Source organism: Dama dama, chromosome 20 (assembly GCF_033118175.1).
Source record: "Dama dama isolate Ldn47 chromosome 20, ASM3311817v1, whole genome shotgun sequence".
Taxonomy (NCBI): Eukaryota; Metazoa; Chordata; class Mammalia; order Artiodactyla; family Cervidae; genus Dama; species Dama dama.
The window spans coordinates 110273844-110294861 of NC_083700.1; the positions used below are offsets into that span (position 1 = coordinate 110273844).

General features: G+C 44.2%; 1 protein-coding gene and 1 non-coding gene across 2 annotated transcripts in view; both read left to right on the top strand.

Moving 5' to 3' along the window:
* Nucleotides 1–21018, top strand: part of TRPM8 (transient receptor potential cation channel subfamily M member 8) — a 94555-nt gene that overhangs the window by 34006 nt on the left and 39531 nt on the right. Inside the window, exons 9-16 of the mRNA XM_061120120.1 lie at nucleotides 5329–5431; nucleotides 6746–6864; nucleotides 11611–11901; nucleotides 13708–13803; nucleotides 14828–14957; nucleotides 16363–16508; nucleotides 17314–17426; nucleotides 18376–18592. Coding sequence (XP_060976103.1) covers nucleotides 5329–5431; nucleotides 6746–6864; nucleotides 11611–11901; nucleotides 13708–13803; nucleotides 14828–14957; nucleotides 16363–16508; nucleotides 17314–17426; nucleotides 18376–18592 — 1215 coding nt within the window. The remainder of the gene's footprint in view (nucleotides 1–5328; nucleotides 5432–6745; nucleotides 6865–11610; nucleotides 11902–13707; nucleotides 13804–14827; nucleotides 14958–16362; nucleotides 16509–17313; nucleotides 17427–18375; nucleotides 18593–21018) is intronic.
* Nucleotides 3737–3809, top strand: TRNAG-CCC (transfer RNA glycine (anticodon CCC)). Its single transcript has one exon. It is a non-coding gene; the product is annotated as a tRNA-Gly (tRNA).

Genomic DNA, 21018 nt, shown 5'->3' on the forward strand with positions numbered 1-21018 from the left:
TTTCAGCTATTATCTCCTCGAGTATTTTCTCATGGCCTTTCTTTTTGTCTTCTTCTTCTGGGATTCCTATGATTCGAATGTTGGGGCGTTTCACAGTGTCCCAGAGGTCCCTGAGGTTGTCCTCATTTCTTTTGATCCTTTTTTCTTTTTTCCTCTCTGCTTCATTTATTTCCACCATTTTATCTTCTACCTCACTTATCCTATCTTCTGTCTCCGTTATTCTACTCTTGGTTCTCTCCAGAGTGTTTTTGATCTCATTCATTGCATTATTCATTTTTAATTGACTCTTTTTTATTTCTTCTAGGTCTTTATTAAACATTTCTTGTATCTTTTCAATCTTTGTCTCCAGGCTATTTATCTGTAACTCCATTTTGTTTTCAAGATTTTGGATCATTTTTATTATCATTATTCTAAATTCTTTTTCAGGTAGATTCCCTATCTCTTCCTCTTTTGTTTGACTTGGTGGGCATTTTTCATGTTCCTTTACCTGTTGGGTATTTCTCTGCCTTTTCATCTTGTTTAGATTGCTGTGTCTGGACTGGGCTTTCTGTATTCTGGAGGTCTGTGGTTCCTTTTTATTGTGGAGGTTTTACCCAGTGGGAGGGGTTAGACGATTGGCTTGTCAAGGTTTCCTGGTTAGGGAAGCTTGCGTCAGTGTTCTGGTGCGTGGAACTTGATTTCTTCTCTCTGGAGAGCAATGGAGTGCTCAGTAATGAGTTTTGAGATGGGTCTATGTGTTAGGTGTCACCTTGGGCAGCCTGTATGTTGACGTTTAGGGCTATGTTCCTGCGTTGCTGGAGAATTTGCTTGGTATGTCTTGCTCTAAAACTTATTGGCTCTTGGGTGGTGGTTGGTTTCAGTGTAGGTATGGAGGCTTTTGGACGGTCACTTATTACTTAAAGTTCCATGTAGTCAGGAGTTTTCTGGTGTTCTCCGGTTTTGGGCTTAAGTCTCGTGCCTCTGGATTTCAGTTTTATTCTTCCTGTAGTCTCAGGTCTTCTCCAACTATACAGCACTGATAATAAAACTTCTAGGTTAATGGCAAAAAGATTCTCCCCCATTAGGGACACCCAGAGAGGTTCACAGAGTTACATGAAGAAGAGGAGAGGGAGGAGGGAGATAGTGATGAGCAGGAGGAGAAAAAGGGGGACTCAAGAGGAGAGAGACAGATCTACGCAGTTGTCTGTTCCCAGAGTGTTCTCCGTAGCCCAGACACCCACCAAGAATCACAGAATTGGATTGGGAAGAGAAGGGGAAAGGAAGAAATAGAGGTGTTCTGAGGTAGAAAACAGAGAGTCAAGATTGGGAGAGAATAATCAACACACTCCTGAATAAAAATGGGAACTGAATATTGGATTCTTAAATGTTCCCAATTTATATCATATATTGAAAAACAAAAATTAAAAATCTAGAGTAGAGATTAGACTCTTAAAAATACTATATTAAAGACAAAAACCAAAACACACACAGAAAAATTTTAAAAATATACATGAAGTTCAGTTTAAAAAATAGGGCTTCTCTCTTTTTTTTTTTTTTTGGTAAGGTTATAGTGTATTGAAAATGAAAATTAAGGAGTAGTAGAGGAGTACTAGAGGACTTTAAAAGAAATATGAGAAAAAGAAAAATAGAAAATAGAAGAGAAAAAGGAGAAAAAAAGAAAAAAAAAAGAATTTTCCCTAATTAAAAAAATCATAAAAATCTATGAAAATGAAAGTCAAGGAGTAATGGGGGAGTAATAGGGAATTTTAAAGGAAAATAAAAGAGAAAAAATAAAAAAGAAAAAATAAAAAAAAAAAATTTTTTTTTTTTCTTATTTAAAAAAAAAAAAAAGTAAAAATATATCTAGGAATTTCTCTGGAGCTGTTGCGGTCAGTGTCAGTTTGGCTCAGTTTCAGATATCTCCTCGTTCCAGCTTACACTTCTCGATATCCACAGGCCCCTTACGGTGTAATCGGTGTTTTCTACAGGGATTTTAATCTGTTGCACCAGTCCCTTCTGAAGCGGTTCCCTTTGTTTATTTGGCTTCTGTTTGCCGGTCTCTTCAGAGCCTCATTTCCGCCCTGACACAGGCGGGCGGAGATGGACTCTTATTCAGGTAGCTAGTTTTGTCGCCCTGCGGGGAGGGGCTGGCGCTGCGGGACCGGCTGGCGCTGCCGGGAGGGGCTGGCGCTGCGGGGAGGGGCTGGCGCTGCCGGGAGGGGCTGGTGCTGCTTTCTCCGTCTGCGCTGCTCAGGCTCCCGGCTGCTCCATATGGAGCGCGCCCCGCGCTGCGCGCAGCTCCAGCCCTCGGGTGTTTCACAAAAGCGCGGAACAAGAGGCTGCGTCCGCTCTTGTGCCTTCCCCGTCAGAGCGGTCCAGGCAGGCAGGGGCTTGACAGGCGCACTCTCCCCGGGTGCGGCGCGCCCACTCCCTTCCACGGCCCCAATCTCGGTTTCCGCCAGCGCCAGTCGGGTGCGTGCGCCTTCTGCCCTCTGCCCCCAGCCCCAGTCCCCGCCCGCGCCGGTCGGGTGCCTGCGCGCTGTGTCTCGCCGCGACCTGCTCCCGCCTCCAGCGGGTCCGGGCCAGTCCGCAGTCTGCGAGCCCCTCTCCGGACTCTCCCGGTCCCCCCGTTCCGCGAACGGCCGGCAGCGTGCTCCGGCCGGTCAATTTTCTCTCTCTTCCCTGCTCTCCCACAGTTCAAGTTGGCAACTCACAGAAGCTCCCTCCGACTGTCCTCAGGGCGCTCAGGCCCGGACCCTGCCCCAAGCAATGCCGCCCGCTCCTCTCCGTGCCGCCCCCACTTGCTGGTGGCGGATGCAGGTGTCTGGGGTACTTTTCTGCTGGGAGTTGCTTTTAGGCACGTAATCTGTGGGTTTTATTTATTGTTTCCCTCCCAGTCAGGTTGCCCTCCTAGATTCAAACACTTCCCCCAGGCCCGCCAGTGCGAGGGTTTCCCGGCGTCTGGAAAGGTCCTCTAAAGACTCCCTTCCCGGGACAGATCTCCGGCCTTAGCTCTTTTGTCTCACTTTTTATCTTTTATATTTTGTCCTACCTCCTTTCGAAGACAATGGGCTGACTTTCTGGGCGCCTGATGACCTCAGCTAGCGATCAGAAGTTGTTTTGTGAAGTTTGCTCTGCATTCAGATATTCTTTTGATGAATTTGTAGGAGAGAAAGTGGTCTCCCCGTCCTACTCCTCCGCCATCTTGGCTCCTCCTCCGATCTTAGATTTTTAAATATTTAATCTTAAGCCGGCTCTTTCACTCCCCTCCTTCATCCTCACCGAGAGGCTTTTTATTTCCTCTTTGCTTTCTGCGATTGGAGTGCTATCATCTGCATATCTGAAGTTGTTGATGTTTCTCCCGCCTATCTTGATTCCAGCTTGTAACTCATCCAGCCCAGCATTTCTCATGATGTGCTCAGCGTATAGGTTAAACAAACAGGCTGACAGCAGACAGCCCTGTCCTACTCGTTTCTCGATGTTGAACCAATCAGTTGTTCATACAGGGTTCTAACGGTTGCTTCTTGACCCACATACGGGTTTCTCAGGAGACAGGTAAGATGGTCTGGTATTCCCATCCCTCTTAAGAGCTGTCTATAGTTTGTCATGATTTACATGGTCGAAAGCTTTAGCATAGTTGATGAACAGAGACAGGTGGTTTTCTGTACGTATATATGTACACACATATATTTTTATGTAAAGAATACGTATATATTATTTTTCAGATTCTTTTCCATTATAAGACATTACAGGAAATTCCCTGGTGGTCCAGTGGCTAAGACTCTGTACTCCCAATGCAGGGGGCCTGGGTTCAATCCCTGGTCAGGGAACTGGATCCCACATGCCACCACTAAGACCAAGAACAGCCAAATAAATAAAATAAATATATATTCAAAAAACACAAGACATTGCATATAGTTCCCTGTGCTATACAGTAAATCCTTGTCATTTGGACAATCCTTGTTGTTTTGCATTTAGTAGCGTGTATCTGTTAATCCCATACTATTAATGTATCCGTCCCCTCCCCTTCCTCCTCTGGTAACCATAAACTTGTTTTCTATGTCTGTGAGTCTGTTTCTGTTTTCTAAATAAGCTTATTTATATTATTTTTAGATTCCACCTATAAGTGACATATTATTTGTCTTCCTCTGTCTTATTTCACTTAGTATGATAATCTCTAGGTCCATCCACGTTGCTGAAAATGGCATTATTTCATTCTTTTTTTATGACTAATATTCCTGTGTGTGTGTGTGTGTGTGTGTATTCACCACATCTTCTTTGTCCGTTTATCTGTTGATGGTTGCTTATGACTTGGCTGTTGTAAGTAGTGCTACTATGAACACTGGAGTGCGTGTATCTTTTCAAATTAGGGTTTTCATCTTTTCTGAATATACACAAGGACGCTTTTTAGTTCACATCTTCATCCTCAACCTGACCTGAGGCTTCCCTCTCTGCCCAGCCAAGACTCTGTAGTGCCAGATCCTCATATCCAAATGTTGCTGGGAAAACCCACCACCTTGAAGTCGGTGTAACCACAGCCAGACTCGCTTCCTCCTCTAGAGGGAGCTCTTCATTTTCAAGCTCCCTCCAAGTGGGCCTGAAACCTTAGAATCTGGAGGGGCTCTGCCTCTCCCCAGGCTTTTTTTTTTAAAGTCTTTTATTGAATTTGTTATAATGTAGCTTCTGCTTTATGTTTTTTGGTTTCGTTTTGTTTTTGGCTGTGAGGTATGTGGGATCTTATCTCCCTGACCAGGGATCGAACCTGCATCCCACCATTGGACTGCCAGGGAAGTCCTTCCCCCAGCTCATGAATCTTACAAAGTGTCTTAAAATTAAACATTACAGAGAATCACAAAGGAAAATATAGAGAATCCCTCATCTCTTTATTCAATCATCATGTTGTCTTGGCTTTTATTCACACTGAATTTTCTTTCCTATAGTCTAAGCCCTTAGGACTACACTTGGACAATTTCTGTGGTTTTTCTGTTCTTTTCCTGATTTATTCACTCATTCAATGATTGAGCGCCTACCACGTGTCACATACACACACACTCACACTCACCGCAGTCATTGTGTCTTGCAGCTTTCTGATAGATTCTTTTTGATATACGTGCCCTTATAGAAGCAGTGCTTTATGCTCATCGTGGTCAAGGACTCACTATTTCAATTTAGAAATTAGATGCTATGAGTATGGGCACTGTAGAGGAGGGAAGGAAATCTGAAACATTCTTATAGGTGGTCTTTAAAAAAAAATGGAACAAGACTTTCCTCACCAAAAGAGAGAGAAGTTTATACTCCTTGGGCCTGAAATCAGTTGGCTGACAATTCTGCTCTTTAAAATCTTACCAGCTCAAAGAAATTCTCGAAAGTTCTCACCTACTAACAGTTATTAAAATGGAAGAAGCAGGGGATGAAATTGTGAGCAATGCAATCTCCTATGCATTGTACAAAGGTGAGTAAAAATAAATCTTCTAGAAATGTGACTTTCTGTGGCTTTTAATGGCTGGCATTTATTTTTTAAGCAGCTTTACTGGAAATATAATCTTGCATTTAATTTTGATTATCATAGGTTGAAAGTTAGAATAACTATTATTGACCTCCTTGGATGTATGTATTTAATAGAAGAAGAATTTTTATGTCATTAAAATATTGGTTAAATATGATCACAGTGCTTTCCAAAGAATTGTCTCTAATAGTGGTTTAAAATCTTTTTCTGAGCCTCAGACATCTGGGAGAATGTGATATAAGCTATGGACCTTTGTCCTAGTATTCCACATCTATGTAAACATATGCACACACACTTCACACACACATAATTCTGCATTCAGTTTCAGGAGCTAACACATCTCCTGAAGCTTGTGAATGAACCTCAGTTTTAAATCCTCATGTGTGAACTTTGCTTGCTGAGAATCCCATCCAAATGGAATTACCTGAAGTAAATAGATCCTTGACAAAGACCGTGAGGAGTTGAGCCACCTGATTAATATCTGTAAAGTATGCAGAGCAGAGCAAGGCACCTCAGAAATGCGTTTTAAGCATTAACTATTTATTAGAAACATTCTTGTCATACTTGTCAGAAATTTGGTTGTAAGGATATTTATTGAAATGGGGCTACATCTGTAGAGATACATAGATACAGAAAATAGTACCTCTGGAAAAGACAAGTAGAACATTGTTATAATATAGCTCTTTATTTCATAGATTTAGATATAGTATAAGTCAGATGTGGCCCTAGAAATGTAATATTTATGGAATCTGGATCTATAGGAAAATATCAATATACCATAGTTATACTGTTAGGATATGGAATGGAAAGATATTATCATCTTAATTGACCTTCATCATATACTTTGGGACATAGAAAATATGGATAAGAATCAGTGAAAATAAAGTGTCAGTGAAATGACAGCTCTGAGTGTCTGATTCCTTTTTTTAAAAAAGTTTTTTTTGGATCTGGACCATTTTTAAAAAACCTTTAATGAATATGTTATAATATTGCTTCTGCTTTTTATGTTTTGGTTTTTCGTCTGCAAAGCATGTGAGAATCTTAGCTTCTTGTCCAGGGATTGAACCCACACCCCCTGCACTGGAAGATAAAGTCTTAACCGCCGGGACACCAGTGAAGTCCCTCTGAGTGTCTGATTCTAAGAGAACATGTTTAGAATCTCCTTTGACAAATGGCTCTGATAACTGACCGTGTGGGATGGTTCTGATATTCTTGTTTCTGGGTGTTTGGTAAGTTCACTTTTTCCCTGTCCTCTTACAGCCTTTAGCACCAATGAACAAGATAAGGATAACTGGAATGGGCAGCTTAAGCTCCTACTGGAGTGGAACCAGCTGGACATAGCCAATGATGAGATTTTCACCAACGACCGCCGATGGGAGGTAAATAAGAAGCCATCCTTGGTGATTCCAGTGGCAGGTCTAGTCCATTTCTTAGAAGGTCTTTGATGTTGAATCTTGTAATGGACTTTCTGTCTGGTGCATCTGGGTTGCTAAGACTCACTTTCTTCATCTTGCTGTTGTTCAGTCGCTAAGTAGTCTCCGACTCTTGGCGACGTCATGGACTGCAGCACGCCAAGCTTCCCTGTCCATCACTTTTCTCCCAGAGTTTGCTCAAACTCATGTCCATTGAGTCAGTAATGCCATCCAACCATCTCATCCTCTGCCGCCCCCTTCTCTTCCTGCCTTCAATCTTTCCCAGCATCAGGGTCTTTTCCAGTGAGTTGGCTCTTCATATCAGGTGGCCAAAGTATTGGAGCTTCAGCTTTAGTATCAGTCCTTCCAGTGAATATTCAGGGTTGATTTCCTTTAGGATGGACTGGTTTGATCTCCTTGCTGTCCGAGGGACTCTCAAGAGTCTTCTCTAGCACTTCTTCATCTATAGTATGGGATAATAACATTGACTTCGTAGGTTGGTTGTAAAGAGATAATAAAACTAAATATACTATAATGTAAGGTAACATCAAGTCACCCATATCATCTAAAGTTTACAGCTTTTCAGCCATGCCGTGAGAGGCAATTCTCCATCTGGGTGTAGAGGTGAAGATTTCCTCTTGGGGGAAATATATGCTCGACAGCAATACTCATGTTGTGCCATACTCCACCTTCCTAGCCAAATTCGAATGAGAAAATCGTCAGACGTGAGATGCATAAGAGACAAATAGAACCAGTTGATTGAAGACATACAATGAATATCATAGAAGATCGGGCCTCCCCCAGGCAAACCTTTGCCTCTAGTATGGAAGTTGTATGTCCAGGAAATCTGTATTTTTTTCCAGTAAACTGACTTTTCTCATTTAGAATTAATTTTTTTACATTTATTCAGCGGCACTGAGTCTTAGTTGCAGTATGCGGGATCTTTATGGGAACTCTTAGTTGCAGGATCTAGTTCGCTGACCAGGGATCGAACTTAGGCCCCCTGCATTGGGAGCACAGAATCTTAACCACTGGACTAGTAGGGAAGTCCCTCTCACTTAGAATTTGATGAGAGTCATAAGGCTACACTTTACGGCAGCATCCTCTTGTATACAACTAAACTGAGATCCACTTCAGGAATTCTGTTTCATAGGAACAATTATGAACTGTCACACTTGGATCTACATGGCAGGGGCTTCTTTGTTTCAGCTCTTCAGCCATTGGTGGGCAGTGAGAATTTCATTCTATATGTGTATAACAGTATAAGGCATGTGTATTTCATAACTTTGTATCCTTCCCTAAAACACTTTTAGGCCTATCATCATATAATCAAAGATGAAGAATTCATTTATACTAACGTGATCAATTTTAATAATAGAATACAAATAAAGTCATGGCTTATGGACATTTAAATTATTCATTTCTTTAGCAAACACTATCTTTGTTTGGTTTTTGCAGCATAATGAGCCCTATCTCATATGGCAAGCCTTGAGTTAGTTGAGGGAAAGTAGAATTGCAGGTCGATTTAGTTAATTGATTCATAAATGAACCCATGTGTGTGAACTGTCTTATTTAAGTGAGGTTAGATGGTACAAATAAACGTAAAGTTGGGCACATATGAATCAATTATTTAATTTTACTGACTTAGATAAAGATAGTTAGCATGAAGGGTCTAGTGGTTGAGAGAATGGACTCTGGAGCCAGCCCCTCTGCATGACTTAACGTCTGCACGTTACTTAACCTTACCATGCCTCTGTTTCCTTGTACAGTGGTGAGTTGGGGTCAGCTCATACTGTTTTTAGCAAAAAACAAAGTTGACTGCTAAAATTTGTAGGGATTTTTGAGTCAGTTGTTAAATATAGTCATTAAAAATCAATATAAACTTAGAACTAAATAAATTTTATTAAAAACAAAGGCAATACATAATCAGACTCATCCCTTTCTAACTGTTTTACTACATTTGCTGTGATCTAGCAGGGATGGAGAAGCCTGGTGGGCTGCCGTCTGTGCGGTCACACAGAGTCGGACACGACTGAAGTGACTTAGCAGCAGCAGCAGCAGCCTCTGGAAGTTATGTCTGTTGTGTCTGTGTGCTGGAAACTCCGTACTTGGTAGTCTGTGTCGAGGCCCAATTGCACATTCAGTGATATCACATGATAGCTGAAGACTGGCTGTGGTGGGAACATTTACACCATAGTAATGGGCAAATGCCCCAAATCAGGGCTTATTTTCTTCTAGAGAAAGAAAAGTTGTTGTAAAGTTGGTTGTAAAGTATTTACCAGCATACCACTGCTCATTTAAAAATGGAGATGGTAATTAATAGCAGTACCTACCTCATTGGACTGATACAATCAGATGTTCCTAAAGTGCTTAAGACATAGGCACCTGTTAAGTCCAATGAAAGTCTTTGTTTAAAAATAAATACAGATCTTTGGAATGATGGTTATATTTGTGTAATCTCTTATACAGCACAAAGCAGTTTCACTGTGCTTGTTCACTTGGCCCTCATGCCAGCCATCCCAGGGATTATCTCATTTTGATGGTTAATAAGCCAGGGCTCCATGGGTACCACTGGGGAGCATTCTGATGGCATTTTGGGGGCCTGTTCTGAACTTGAATCTCTAAAAGCATCTGGACCCGTGTAACCTCATTTCATCCCCCCACACACCTATTTTACAGATGAGAAAAATGAGGTTCAGAGACACAGTCTCATTCAAGGTTGCACATAAGGTAAGGTAAAACCAAGGTGTGGAAACAAAGGTGTGTCTGGCTTTAAAGCCGTTCTCTTTCCGTGTGTTCCAGAGGTTCTCAACGCGTGATCCCTAGACCAGGGGTTGCACGGGCTTAACCTGGGAGCTGGTTGGCAGTGCAGATCATCAGGGCAGCCACTGCTTCCTGCCTCTGTCCCACTGGGAGCCACAGTGTGGGGACTCAAGGGCCCCTTGGCAGTTCCTTCTGCAGGCAACGTATGATCCTCCTGAGACCAACATCAGAAACAGAAACTGCTAATGCTGCCCTTGGCCGGGGATATTCCCCTGAACCGGGTCTCAGACACGTGAAGTGAGGAGAGTGGACTGGGTGGGCGGCAAGGAGACGTGTGGGGTTTGGCGCTACAGCGCCCAGGCTCCTGGAGCCGCCCCCACTGGCTCCAGCTGATGGTTCTCCATGGTGTCAGATCTTCTGGTGTTTACTCGTGAGTGTTAGTCGCTCCGTCATGTCTGACTCTTTGTGACCCCATGGACTGTAGGTAGCCCTCCAGGCTCCTCTGTCCATGGATTGTCCAGCCAAGAATACTGGAGTGGGTTGCCATTCCTTGTTCCAGGGGATCTTCCTGACCCAGGGATTGAACCCAGGTCTCCTGCATTGCAGGTGGATTCTTTACTGTCTGAGGCATCTGGATTTTAATGCTGGAATTGTGGATTTTTATGAGCTATCTAATTTTTTATTAATTAATTTTTATTGCAGTATAGTTGCTTTATAGGACTTTATAGTGGTTTTGTAGGACTTCCCTGTGGCTCAGACGGTAAAGAATCTGCCTGCAATGCAGGACACCAGAGTTTGATCCCTGGGTCAGGAAGATCCTCTGGAGAAGGGAATGGCAACCCACTCCAGCATTCTTGCCTGGAAAATCATGGACAGAGGAGGCTGGTGGGCTGCAGTCCATGGGGTTGCAAAGAGTCAGACATGGCTGAGCGACACACACACACACAAAGTCACTTTATGGTGTTGTGTTAGTTTCTGTTGCTGCTGCTGCTAAGTCGCTTTAGTCCTGTCCGACTCCGTGTTAGTTTCTACTGCACAGCAAGAGGAATCAGCCGCACATGTACATGTGTCCCCTCGCTGCTGGATTTCCTTTCTGTGTTATATAGTATATTCCTATCAGTTTTCTATTTTATATATAGTTTCTGTTAATGTGGGCAGCTGAATCAAACTGTAAGAAATACTGGTTTGGCCAAAAAATTCATTCAGGTTTTGCAACACCAAATAAACTTTTGGCCAGCCCAGTACTAAGGAGGACAGTGGGAAACAGTGGTATGGCCTGTAGACCACTGGTTTGTGCCTGAAGAATGTATTAATTTTCTTTATTAAGATTTTCAGTAAGCTTCTATGGGATAAGGCTTATCAGGAGCCCAGACAGTAGAGATGAAGGAAATAATAACTGGGTATCATTGTCAGGTGTTCCAGTAACTCATGGTTTTTTAACATGGCCAGGCATTTTCCTCATGGTGTGTGAAGGGCAGCAGGGTGACCCCACGGCACAGAGGGAAGAGTTGGTTGGTGGTTGGCTCATAATGGTGTCTACTGTAGACCTCAGAGAAATGTTGTGAGCTGGATGGCAAGTTCCCTGCCCCGTGACAGAGCCAGTGCTTCCTCTATACCAGACATTGGGATCAATTCTTGATCAATGTCATCCCTACATGGTGTCGTTATCTCCACTTTACAATTGCACGAGGCCAAGTCCCATCCAAGCCCACGTCTGGCTGATTTCAGATCCCACCATGCTGCTTCCTTCTCCTGCCTCAATGCTTGAGCTAAAACCCAACATTATGTTACAACTGAAAAGATAAATTTTATTCCCGAAGCAGAGCTGAACGAAAAGCTGATGATCCTGTTGCTTTGTGGTTGAAAGTGCGATGTAAGCTGAGAAAGAAAATGCCTTGCTGCTTTAATTGGATTTAGGGTGTGCGTTCTCTCTCTGCTCTTTCTCCTTAGTCTGCTGACCTTCAGGAAGTGATGTTTACAGCTCTTATAAAGGACAGACCCAAGTTTGTCCGCCTCTTTCTGGAGAATGGGTTGAACCTGCGGAAGTTCCTCACCAACGACGTCCTCACGGAGCTCTTCTCCAATCACTTCAGCTCCCTGGTGTATCGAAACCTGCAGATTGCCAAGAATTCCTATAATGATGCCCTCCTCACATTTGTCTGGAAACTGGTTGCTAACTTCCGAAGAGGCTTCCGGAAGGAAGACAGGAATAGCAGAGATGAAATAGACATAGAGCTCCACGTATGTACTGGGATGGTTGTCTGCCTGAATTCTCTGATCTCTTGAGTCTTTCTTCAGAAAAATTTCTCTGCCTCTGCCTCTCTAGATTCCTACTCCCTACTCATCACCATCATGTAGTCAACATATTGGGTTTGCTAATTTTTTTGTCCTACTTCATTTATTTAAGCTAGCAAATCCTATTGAGATAACAAGTGGTGCATTTTCTTGCTTTATTCTTTGTGCTGTATTTGCAACTAGTTATTGCAGTGTTTATTAATTGCAAAGGTTGGTGTGATACACTTTCTGAAGGCATCTAACAGAGAACAGGGGCAAACAAATGGCAACCTGTTCGTGCCTTAGCCTTTTGGACGTGATCTGCCTAAAATAGTTCTGTGCTACCCATTCAAAAGACTGGAGAATTGCCAAGTTTTCCTTTGTGAATGAAAAGGGAAGAGAATCTTTCCGAAAGGATAATCCTGGTTTCCATTTGAGAGGATGTTATGGATGTACAGCTTATATTCTTTCAAGATTTTCTACTTAAAGGACAGGCAGGGCCAGTTTCCTGCACCTGCAACTCTTTGCTGAAGGCTTCCTCTGTTCAGAGCCCATTGAGGGTCAAGTTGGTGTATAAATACCCCAGCAACTTTCCTGCTCAGAGGGGATAGTTCTGAGGCCTGTGTCCTACATTGGCCCCTAGAGTTGCCTAGTGGGACTGTTGTTGTTGAGTTGCTAGGTCATGTCCGACTCTTTGCAGCCCTGTGGACTATAGCCCGCCAGGGTCCTCTTCCCATGGGATTCTCCAGGGAAGAATACTGTAGTGGGTTGCCATTTCCTTCTCCAGGGGATCTTCCTGACCCAGGGACTGAACCCACATCTCCTGCATTGGCAGGCAGATTCCCACTGAGCCCCCAGGGAAGCCCCAGCTAGTGGGATTAGTTTCTGGTTATTTACTATGATAACCCTGTTGGTCCTTTCTTTTCTAATTTCATTTCCTCAACCTCCGAGTGGTTTTCTTGGAATCACTTCTCAAATAAAATGCTTGTCTCAAATCGTTTTGCTTCTGGGAAAACTCAAGCTAGGTCATTATCTTTTATAGTTCTAGAATTTTAATATATGTGTGTGTTGCAAAAATCTAAATGAGCTAGGTGTTTGAAGAAGTTGGAAGTGTTTAAAAAGCTGTTTGTTTCTATTTATAGTGAAACTCTCCATAGTATCCATAACTGTGCCAGAAACATTTTGTATCTTGGTAAAACTTGTAGGAAAGATTAAAAGGAATCTATAGATAGAGTTGTTTTTCTATCTGAAAAAGATTCCCTTGGAAGATATGGATGGCTAAATGAAGCTGGGATTCTAACTGAAACATTAGGAATTGAAACTTTGAATAAACACTCCAAAGAAATAAATATAGTTTTACATTGTGATAATTGAACTTTAACTATCAGAAAGTCAGAATTTAGATTGAGCATCTTTCTAGATAAGAAGGAGATTTATATGGTGAGAAGGAATTGCTTTCTCTTCCGGCTGTCATTCAGTTTTTAAATTGCTGTCAGCACATTTTTTCACCCTTTATACTTTTCCATCTACTTGTACATTGCCTTTTATGATAGATCAAAGATTCTGTGTCAAATTATATCACCTGGTGCATTGTGGAGATGAAACGCTCATCCCTATTCTGTGAAAATGGATTCAGGCACCAAGTTACAGAGCCCTCCAAAACACGGGGTGCTCCCTAGGGCATCCTGACCCCATTTTCCTTCTTATACTAGTGTGTCTGCTAAAGTAATGTTCCAGTTGTAAGTGCTGACTCCCTGCTCTAACCCCTCCCAGGATGTGTCTCCCATTACTCGGCACCCCCTGCAAGCACTCTTCATCTGGGCCATTCTTCAGAACAAGAAGGAACTCTCCAAAGTCATTTGGGAGCAGGTAAATGCCCAATCCCTTGGCAAATATACGCTTTGTTGTGGTTGTTCTGATCCTCTCAGAACTCACACACGTGTGCGCATGTGCATCCATGCTCAGTTGTGTCTGACTATTTGCTACCCCAGAGAGTATAACCCACCAGGCTCCTCTGTCCTTGGAATTTTCTAGGCAAGTATACAGGAGCTAGTTGCCGTTTCCTTCTTTAGGGGATCTTCTTGATCCAGGGTTTGAAGCTCTGTCTCTTGCATCTCCCGGATTGGCAGACGGATTCTTTACCACTGCACCACCTGGGGAACCTAATCTTAAAGCATCACTAATGAAATGAAATATTTGATGTAATGAAAATGGTTGTGGTTTCTTTTTATGTGAACAGAGGTGTGTTTGGGAGGGGAGGTCTCTGGAAAGTCCTGGGCTTTGTGGGCAAACCAGGAAGCACTTACTGCTTAGGTGTGTGTGGATGTGTGATTGTTTTCCAAGAGGATGAGGTTTTTAAGTTTAGTTTAAAAATTAATTTCTAGCTTTATCACATTATAGACAGGAAGGTAGGGCCTGTACAAAATCTGCCCTGGGAAATGATTGATATTTTTCTCTGTGATTCCATACATAATGATTTTTATAAATGATTTATGAGTAGTTGAAAAGCAGTTACCTTCTCCATTTTTAGAGCCTACAATTAGGTACTAAATATTAATTCACACACAGTCTCACTAACTCATTGTCAGATCTTTGTGTCCTTGGCCACTTTCCCACCTGAGCTCTTATACCGTGGGGGTGGGTCTTCAGACCTCCCACTGCCCCATCGAACTATCAGCTTGTCCTGCAGTGATCTTCATACTGTCTTTTTGTATGTTAATTTCGTGCTCAAGACTATGAGTATGTTCAGGTTCAGGGCTCTCGGTGCACACTGCACCTCTTGCTGGGAATCCATTCCCTGCTTTTGCCACAATTTTTTTCCTTGTCTGACTTTGACGTTGGCTTGACCACAAGGGATTTAGAATTAACTGCAGCATGCTCACCTCTCTGAAAGACCAGGGGCTGTACACTGGCTGCCCTGGGGGCCAGCAAACTTCTGAAGACTCTGGCTAAGGTGAAGAACGACATCAACGCTGCAGGGGAGTCAGAGGAGCTAGCAAACGAGTACGAGACCCGAGCAGTGGGTAAGTCTCCCGGAATGGGACCCGGGGCTGGTATAGTCATGCTAGGGGGCAGTTACTGACTTTCCTAAGGTTGAAGGTGGGGAAAAATGGGGGCTTCCTCTCCCCACAGCCTCCCAGAGCCATATCCAGGTCAAGTCTAAGTAACTCAGCACCGTAGGGGAGCCTTGGAGTGTTGCTATTCAGAAGCCGTGACAGGTCTGAGGTTTTACCTGACGTGTGAGCTAACAGGTTAGCCTGCCAGTCTCCCATACCCATACCTAGGGAAGACCCCAGAGCCCTAGTTAGGGGACACAGAGTTTATTACTAATGGGAAAGGCAGCATTCAGAACAGCATCCAGGGTTGTTCCTCGTGCCTTGATTCCCCACGGGGTGATGTGAATAAGAACTGGTGTTGACAGCCCCACAGCTCCCCTAAATCAGGAGACTCAGGGCCTCTATAATAAGAGATGACAGGCGAGCTGCCCAGCTGCCCTCCAGGAGGAGGTTTCTCATCACCTGGAACAGAAGAGGGCAGAGGCCTTGCTGAGTCTGATGCTCCCGGAACATCTGTCCTCTGTTTGCTACTCACCTGCCCTTGAACAAAGCTTATCAGTGCCCCTGCTCAGAAGTCCTGGATCATGCGGTATAAGACATCCAGGACCAAGTTGCCTCCCAGCAACACAGAATGTTAGGCCAGTTCTATTTTTTTTTTTTTTTTCCACTTGGGAGTTTTAAGTTTCCAGACATGTTTATCTGTTGTCTTATCTAATGAAGAAATTCTCATGAGTTGAGTTTCTCTATGTTGGAAAAAAAAAGTATCTGATTTTTTTTCTTCTAATATATTTAAAATTTGAAGATATCGTGTTGATTTTGGATTGACTTAGCTAGTCTATGACTGCTAACATTTTGACTTTTAAAATAGTTCCTCTGAGGATCGGCACACCAATCTCTTTGTCATAAGAGCACAAAATATGAGCTTATGTGTCAAAATATGAGCACATCCTCAATGCAACTGGTCAGTGTTTTTTATTACATCATTTTGGCTTTTTTTTTTTTTTTTTTTGGCACTGTGCCTTAACTGCAAAGACCCTCACCAAGAAAGCGCAGAAGGTAAATGAGATGGCTGAGGGTTTGAATCCTCTCCCCACTGGCTGAGCCCCGCCAAAACTCCCTGGGTTCACTGCAACTCAATGGGCATTTCTGCCACCTGCCACCAGGAGTGGGGTGGGCGTGGGGTGCACATTACTTGCTCCGTAGGGAATTCTCTTTTGTTGGCCTTCTCTCTGCCTTCTATAAGCCAGGATAGTCACAGCCGGGATTTTGTGGAAGTAAGGGCTTGACTTGGGAAAGGGGCAGGGTGAGAAAGTTCTGTGTATTGGCCAGCCCTGCCTCCCTCTTCCCTCTCTCTGGGGATGCTATTGCTTAGAGCTGTTCACGGAGTGTTACAGCAATGATGAGGACTTGGCGGAACAACTCCTGGTCTATTCCTGTGAAGCCTGGGGCGGAAGCAGCTGTCTGGAGCTGGCGGTGGAGGCAACCGACCAGCATTTCATTGCCCAGCCCGGGGTCCAGGTAAGCAGCACACCGTCACCAAACAGCGTGCCTAGAAATGGGCCTTTCCCATCAGCTGGGGCTCTGGATCCAGTGTACCTCTAGCTTGGTGTAGGGATGGGCCAGGTTACACAACCTCTCTGAGCCTTAGTTTCCTTATCTGTAAAATGGGCAGAGTAGGGGGTAAAGAAAGGGTTGCTATGAGGATTTAATGCGACAGTATGTGAGTGGAGCCAGCCCTTTATGGTAGCAGTTACTGTTACAGCCATTATCAGTAGTGATGGCAGCAGAGAATTTAGTATGAAGTGGGTTCAGCCACTGTAGATGCTTCCTGCCTTGAATTATACTCACAGCAATTTGCGTCTCCTGTCTCAGGTTTGGGAGGGGAGATGTTTCACCCACTGTCCCAGCTGGAGGAAAGGGAGGAAGGTAGGGAAGAGGACAGACTGACACTCCTCTACACACTCCTTGTACATGCAATCACATTTCATCTTTACAGCATGCGTCCAGGTCGACATCATCCTGTTTTACTGAGGAAGATTACACAATAAGAATTACAGTTGGTTAAGGTTCATAGGTTTAGTGAATTTGGACTCATACAGCCTCTATTTTAAAGTCCACAGAACTCAACATAGGACAGGACTGAACATCAAGCAGGTTTCAGTGGTTGAATCATAGCCCCTTAGAATCCAGGTAGCCAATAGAAAAGAATAAGGATCTCAATTCAGAGAGTGAGGGGAGATTTGAGGGCTGGGAAGAAAGTTCGCACACCATCTGGCAAGTCATTGCACTGATAAGGACCTGTTCCTTTGTCTGTTTCCTCTAGAATTTTCTTTCCAAGCAGTGGTATGGAGAGATTTCCCGAGACACCAAGAACTGGAAGATTATCCTCTGTCTGTTTATTATACCCTTGGTTGGCTGTGGCTTTGTATCATTTAGGTATGAAACCAAGCCACACAGTAGTGTGTGTGTGTGTACATGCATCTGTGAATGTGTGAGCACCTGTGTGTGTACATGCATCTGTGTGTGTACAAACACCTCTGTGTATGTATATGCATCTATGTGTGTAGACGTACTTGTGTGTGTACAAGCATACGTGTGTGTGCACATGCATGTGTGTGTACACATACCTGTGAGTGTATAAATGTCTGTGTTTATACATATATCTGAGTGTGTAGATGTACTTGTGTGTGTACAGCATCTGTGTGTGTGTATATGCACCTGTGGGTGTATAAGCATCTGTGTGTATACAGATATCTGTGTGTGTAGATGTACTTATATGTGTACAAACATCTGTGTGTGTACAAGCATCTCTCTGTGTGTACTTACATCTGTGTGTAGATGTACTTGTGTGTGTACAAGCATGTGTGTACCAGTGTCTGTATGTGTGCATGTACTTCTGTATGTACAAGCACCTGTGTGTGTATAAGTGTCTTGTATGTGTATAAGCATCTATGTGTACATTCACCTGTGGGTGTACGAGCATCAGTGTGTACATGCTTATGTGTGTGTACATTCATCTGTGTGTGTACAAGCATCTGTGTGTGTACAAGTGTCTGTGTCTGTGCACATATCTCTCTGTGTGTGCTCTCATGTAAAGAAAGCATTGTAAGGCCAGGAATTTATGACATCCACTCTAGTGCCTGCACACATTAGGTCTGGGATCTCTGTGGATTTTCTCTGGGTTTGAAACAGGTAGAAGTGGGGTCATGTCCTTATATCCGAGGCAGAATTTAGATCTGGTAACCGAGAAATGCCAAGGCTGAATTCTGGCTGCCTGGCCCCGGCCCGGCTGTGGGTCTGTATTCATCTGTGTTCAGAAGGAGAGATGAAGCCCACACAGCGCCGTTGGCTGGGACGGTGACAGGGCTGTCCCCTCTCGGTCCAGGAAAAAGCCCCTGGACAAGCCCAGGAAGCTCCTGTGGTACTACGTGGCCTTCTTCACCTCCCCGTTCGTGGTCTTCTCCTGGAACGTGGTCTTCTACATCGCCTTCCTCCTGCTCTTCGCCTACGTGCTGCTCATGGATTTCCACTCTGTGCCCCACGCCCCGGAGCTGGTCCTCTACGCGCTTGTCTTTGTCCTGTTCTGTGATGAAGTGAGACAGGTACGTCAGCCCTCATGTGGGCGCCTCCTCCTTTCCTCACTGGGTGGTGTCTTCCTAATGCCACGGAGGATCAGAAGTTGCTCCTGAAGTTCCAAAGTCACTGTTTCCCCCAAACAAATGTTCTCATTAGGTGATCACCCATGAACATGAAGACGCACTTCCATGAGATCTCTTAGCCCCAAGCCCATGCTTTGCTCTGTAATTAATGTTAATGGAGATGAATTACTCGGGATCAGAAATGTGTTCAAAGAGCAGGTTGACCTTGGACTCTAAACCCACTCCTGTGTTTAGGGTTTAGGAGCTACTTGTGGTCCTGTCTGTATCATCACAGGGGGAGGCAGCACCATGAGTGGCAGGGGGACTGGAAGGACTTTCGATTTAAGATCATCTCAATGCCCAGTGTGTCAGATTGACAGCGTTGGGAATTCATATTCATCCTTGTGAATTTCAGGGAGTTGTGTCAATTATTCATGGTGCTTTTCTGTAGTTTCTTGGGATCTGCATTGTTCAACATCCCCTTCCCACTCTCTCTCTTTTTTCTAATGGAAAGTGATTTTATTTTATTTTTTGCCATTTATTTTTATTAGTTGGAGGCTAATTACTTTACAATATTGTAGTGGTTTTTGCCTTCCCACTCTTGAATCCAAACTTGGGCCAGGCTGGGCGCGTAGCAGTGCTCAGTTAATAATTGTTGAATAAATAAATGTTGATGGTGAAGGTCAGTGCTGTCCCTAAACCATCATAAAAAGTCATCCAGAAAATCCTTTTAAAATGGTAATTTGCAAAGTGTATGAGAATTGCTCTTGCTGTCACTCTCGTCCCATATGAGCCCAAATGCAAGAACATATCCATTCAACAAGTACGGCCTAGTGCCTGTAGGTTATGAGGCACTGTGCCAAGTGATACAAGATGTTTGGAGGGGCAAAGGATACCGGTCTTGACCTCATAGAGTCACTACCTAGAATGGGAATCCTAAATTGGTTTCAACTATCATGCCAACTCTAATAGATGCCTTTTGGTGGCTTCTAGGGTCCCTGGGTTGAGAAAGACTCTGAGGCTCTGTTTTCAGCAGGAGAGCATCTTAATGAATTAGCAGCATCTGCTATGGGCACAAGGGATGGCAGAAGTCCTGGCACCAAAGTCCTGGATCTGCCTTTGCTTGTCCAGTAGGTGGGAGTTGCAGGTGTGGACTGGAGATGGGGTATAGGCAGAGGTGTGTTGAGCATAGTGAGATTATCAGGCTTGTGGTCTACCAGCAGGTCTCCCCAGGTCCTGGTCCTGCTGATGTGCAAAAGGCTTCTATGGTTTCAGATCAGCCTCACGGGAGCCCCAGCACTGGTTCAAGAGGTCACGGTTCAGTCCAGGGCCCTTCTGTATGAGTCCGTGAGGGCTAGGGCTGCGATGATGAAGCACCACCACGTGGGTGGCTGAGACAACACAAGTTCATCATCTCATTGATCTGAGGGTCAGAAGTCTGAGATCAGGTTGTGGGCAGGGTTGGTTCCTTCTGAGAACGTGAGGGAGAACCTGTCTGAGGCCCCTCACTCGTTCCTGGAGACTTGCTGGCCATCTTTGCTGTTCCTTGGCCGTAGAGGCGTTGTTTGATCCCTGTGCTCACGCTCACACCACCTTCTCCCCATGTGCGTGTCTGTCCCAGTCTCCCTTTGTCATGAGGACGCTAGTCATTGAGTCAGGGGCCCGTCCTGCTCCAGTATGACCTCATTTTAACTAATCCACACCTGCAAGGACTCTACGTCCAAACAAGGCGCCGGGGGTCTTCCTTGGAAGTGTCAATTTGGAGGGGACACGGTTCAACCCATAGCTCCTTCCATGTAGTCTATAAGTGCTGTCTTTACTTGCTAGTTCTCTCTCTCTCTCTCTCTCTCTCTCTCTCTCTCTCTCTCTCTTCGGACTTAACTACATATCAGCAGCCAGCATAGGAAAATACCTGCTTGAGAGAATCAGAGAAAGATGGAAGGAGAGTCAACAATTAAAACAGAAATGGGCCATTGTGAGAGTTAACCAAGTTAAACTAGGACCTCTTGAGTTGTGTTGTCATGGGAGTTGGCACTGCCCAGGGTCACACATGCTTCCTCCTAGACCAGTGGGGTCGCGAGCTGGGGCCCTGCCTCCCTCCCTTTGCTCTGCTCCCTGGCGTGGTTGACTACCTTTCAAAGCCACATCAAAGAGAAAGCTTAGCTACTGCAGAGAAAGAGGATGAAAGGGCGAGTCTGGGGGGCTTTGTCTGGCTGCAGGGGGAAAGCCCTGAGTCTCACACCATCTTGGAGGCTAGCAGACCTCTTGTCCTCTGTGGATGGGGGATGCCCAGCAGGGAAGTAAGTCATGAGCCCAAAGAAGTGGAGAGGGAGAGAGAAAGAAAAAACCAGCAGGAATTGCAAGCAGCATGGTTGTTGTTCAGTTGCTCA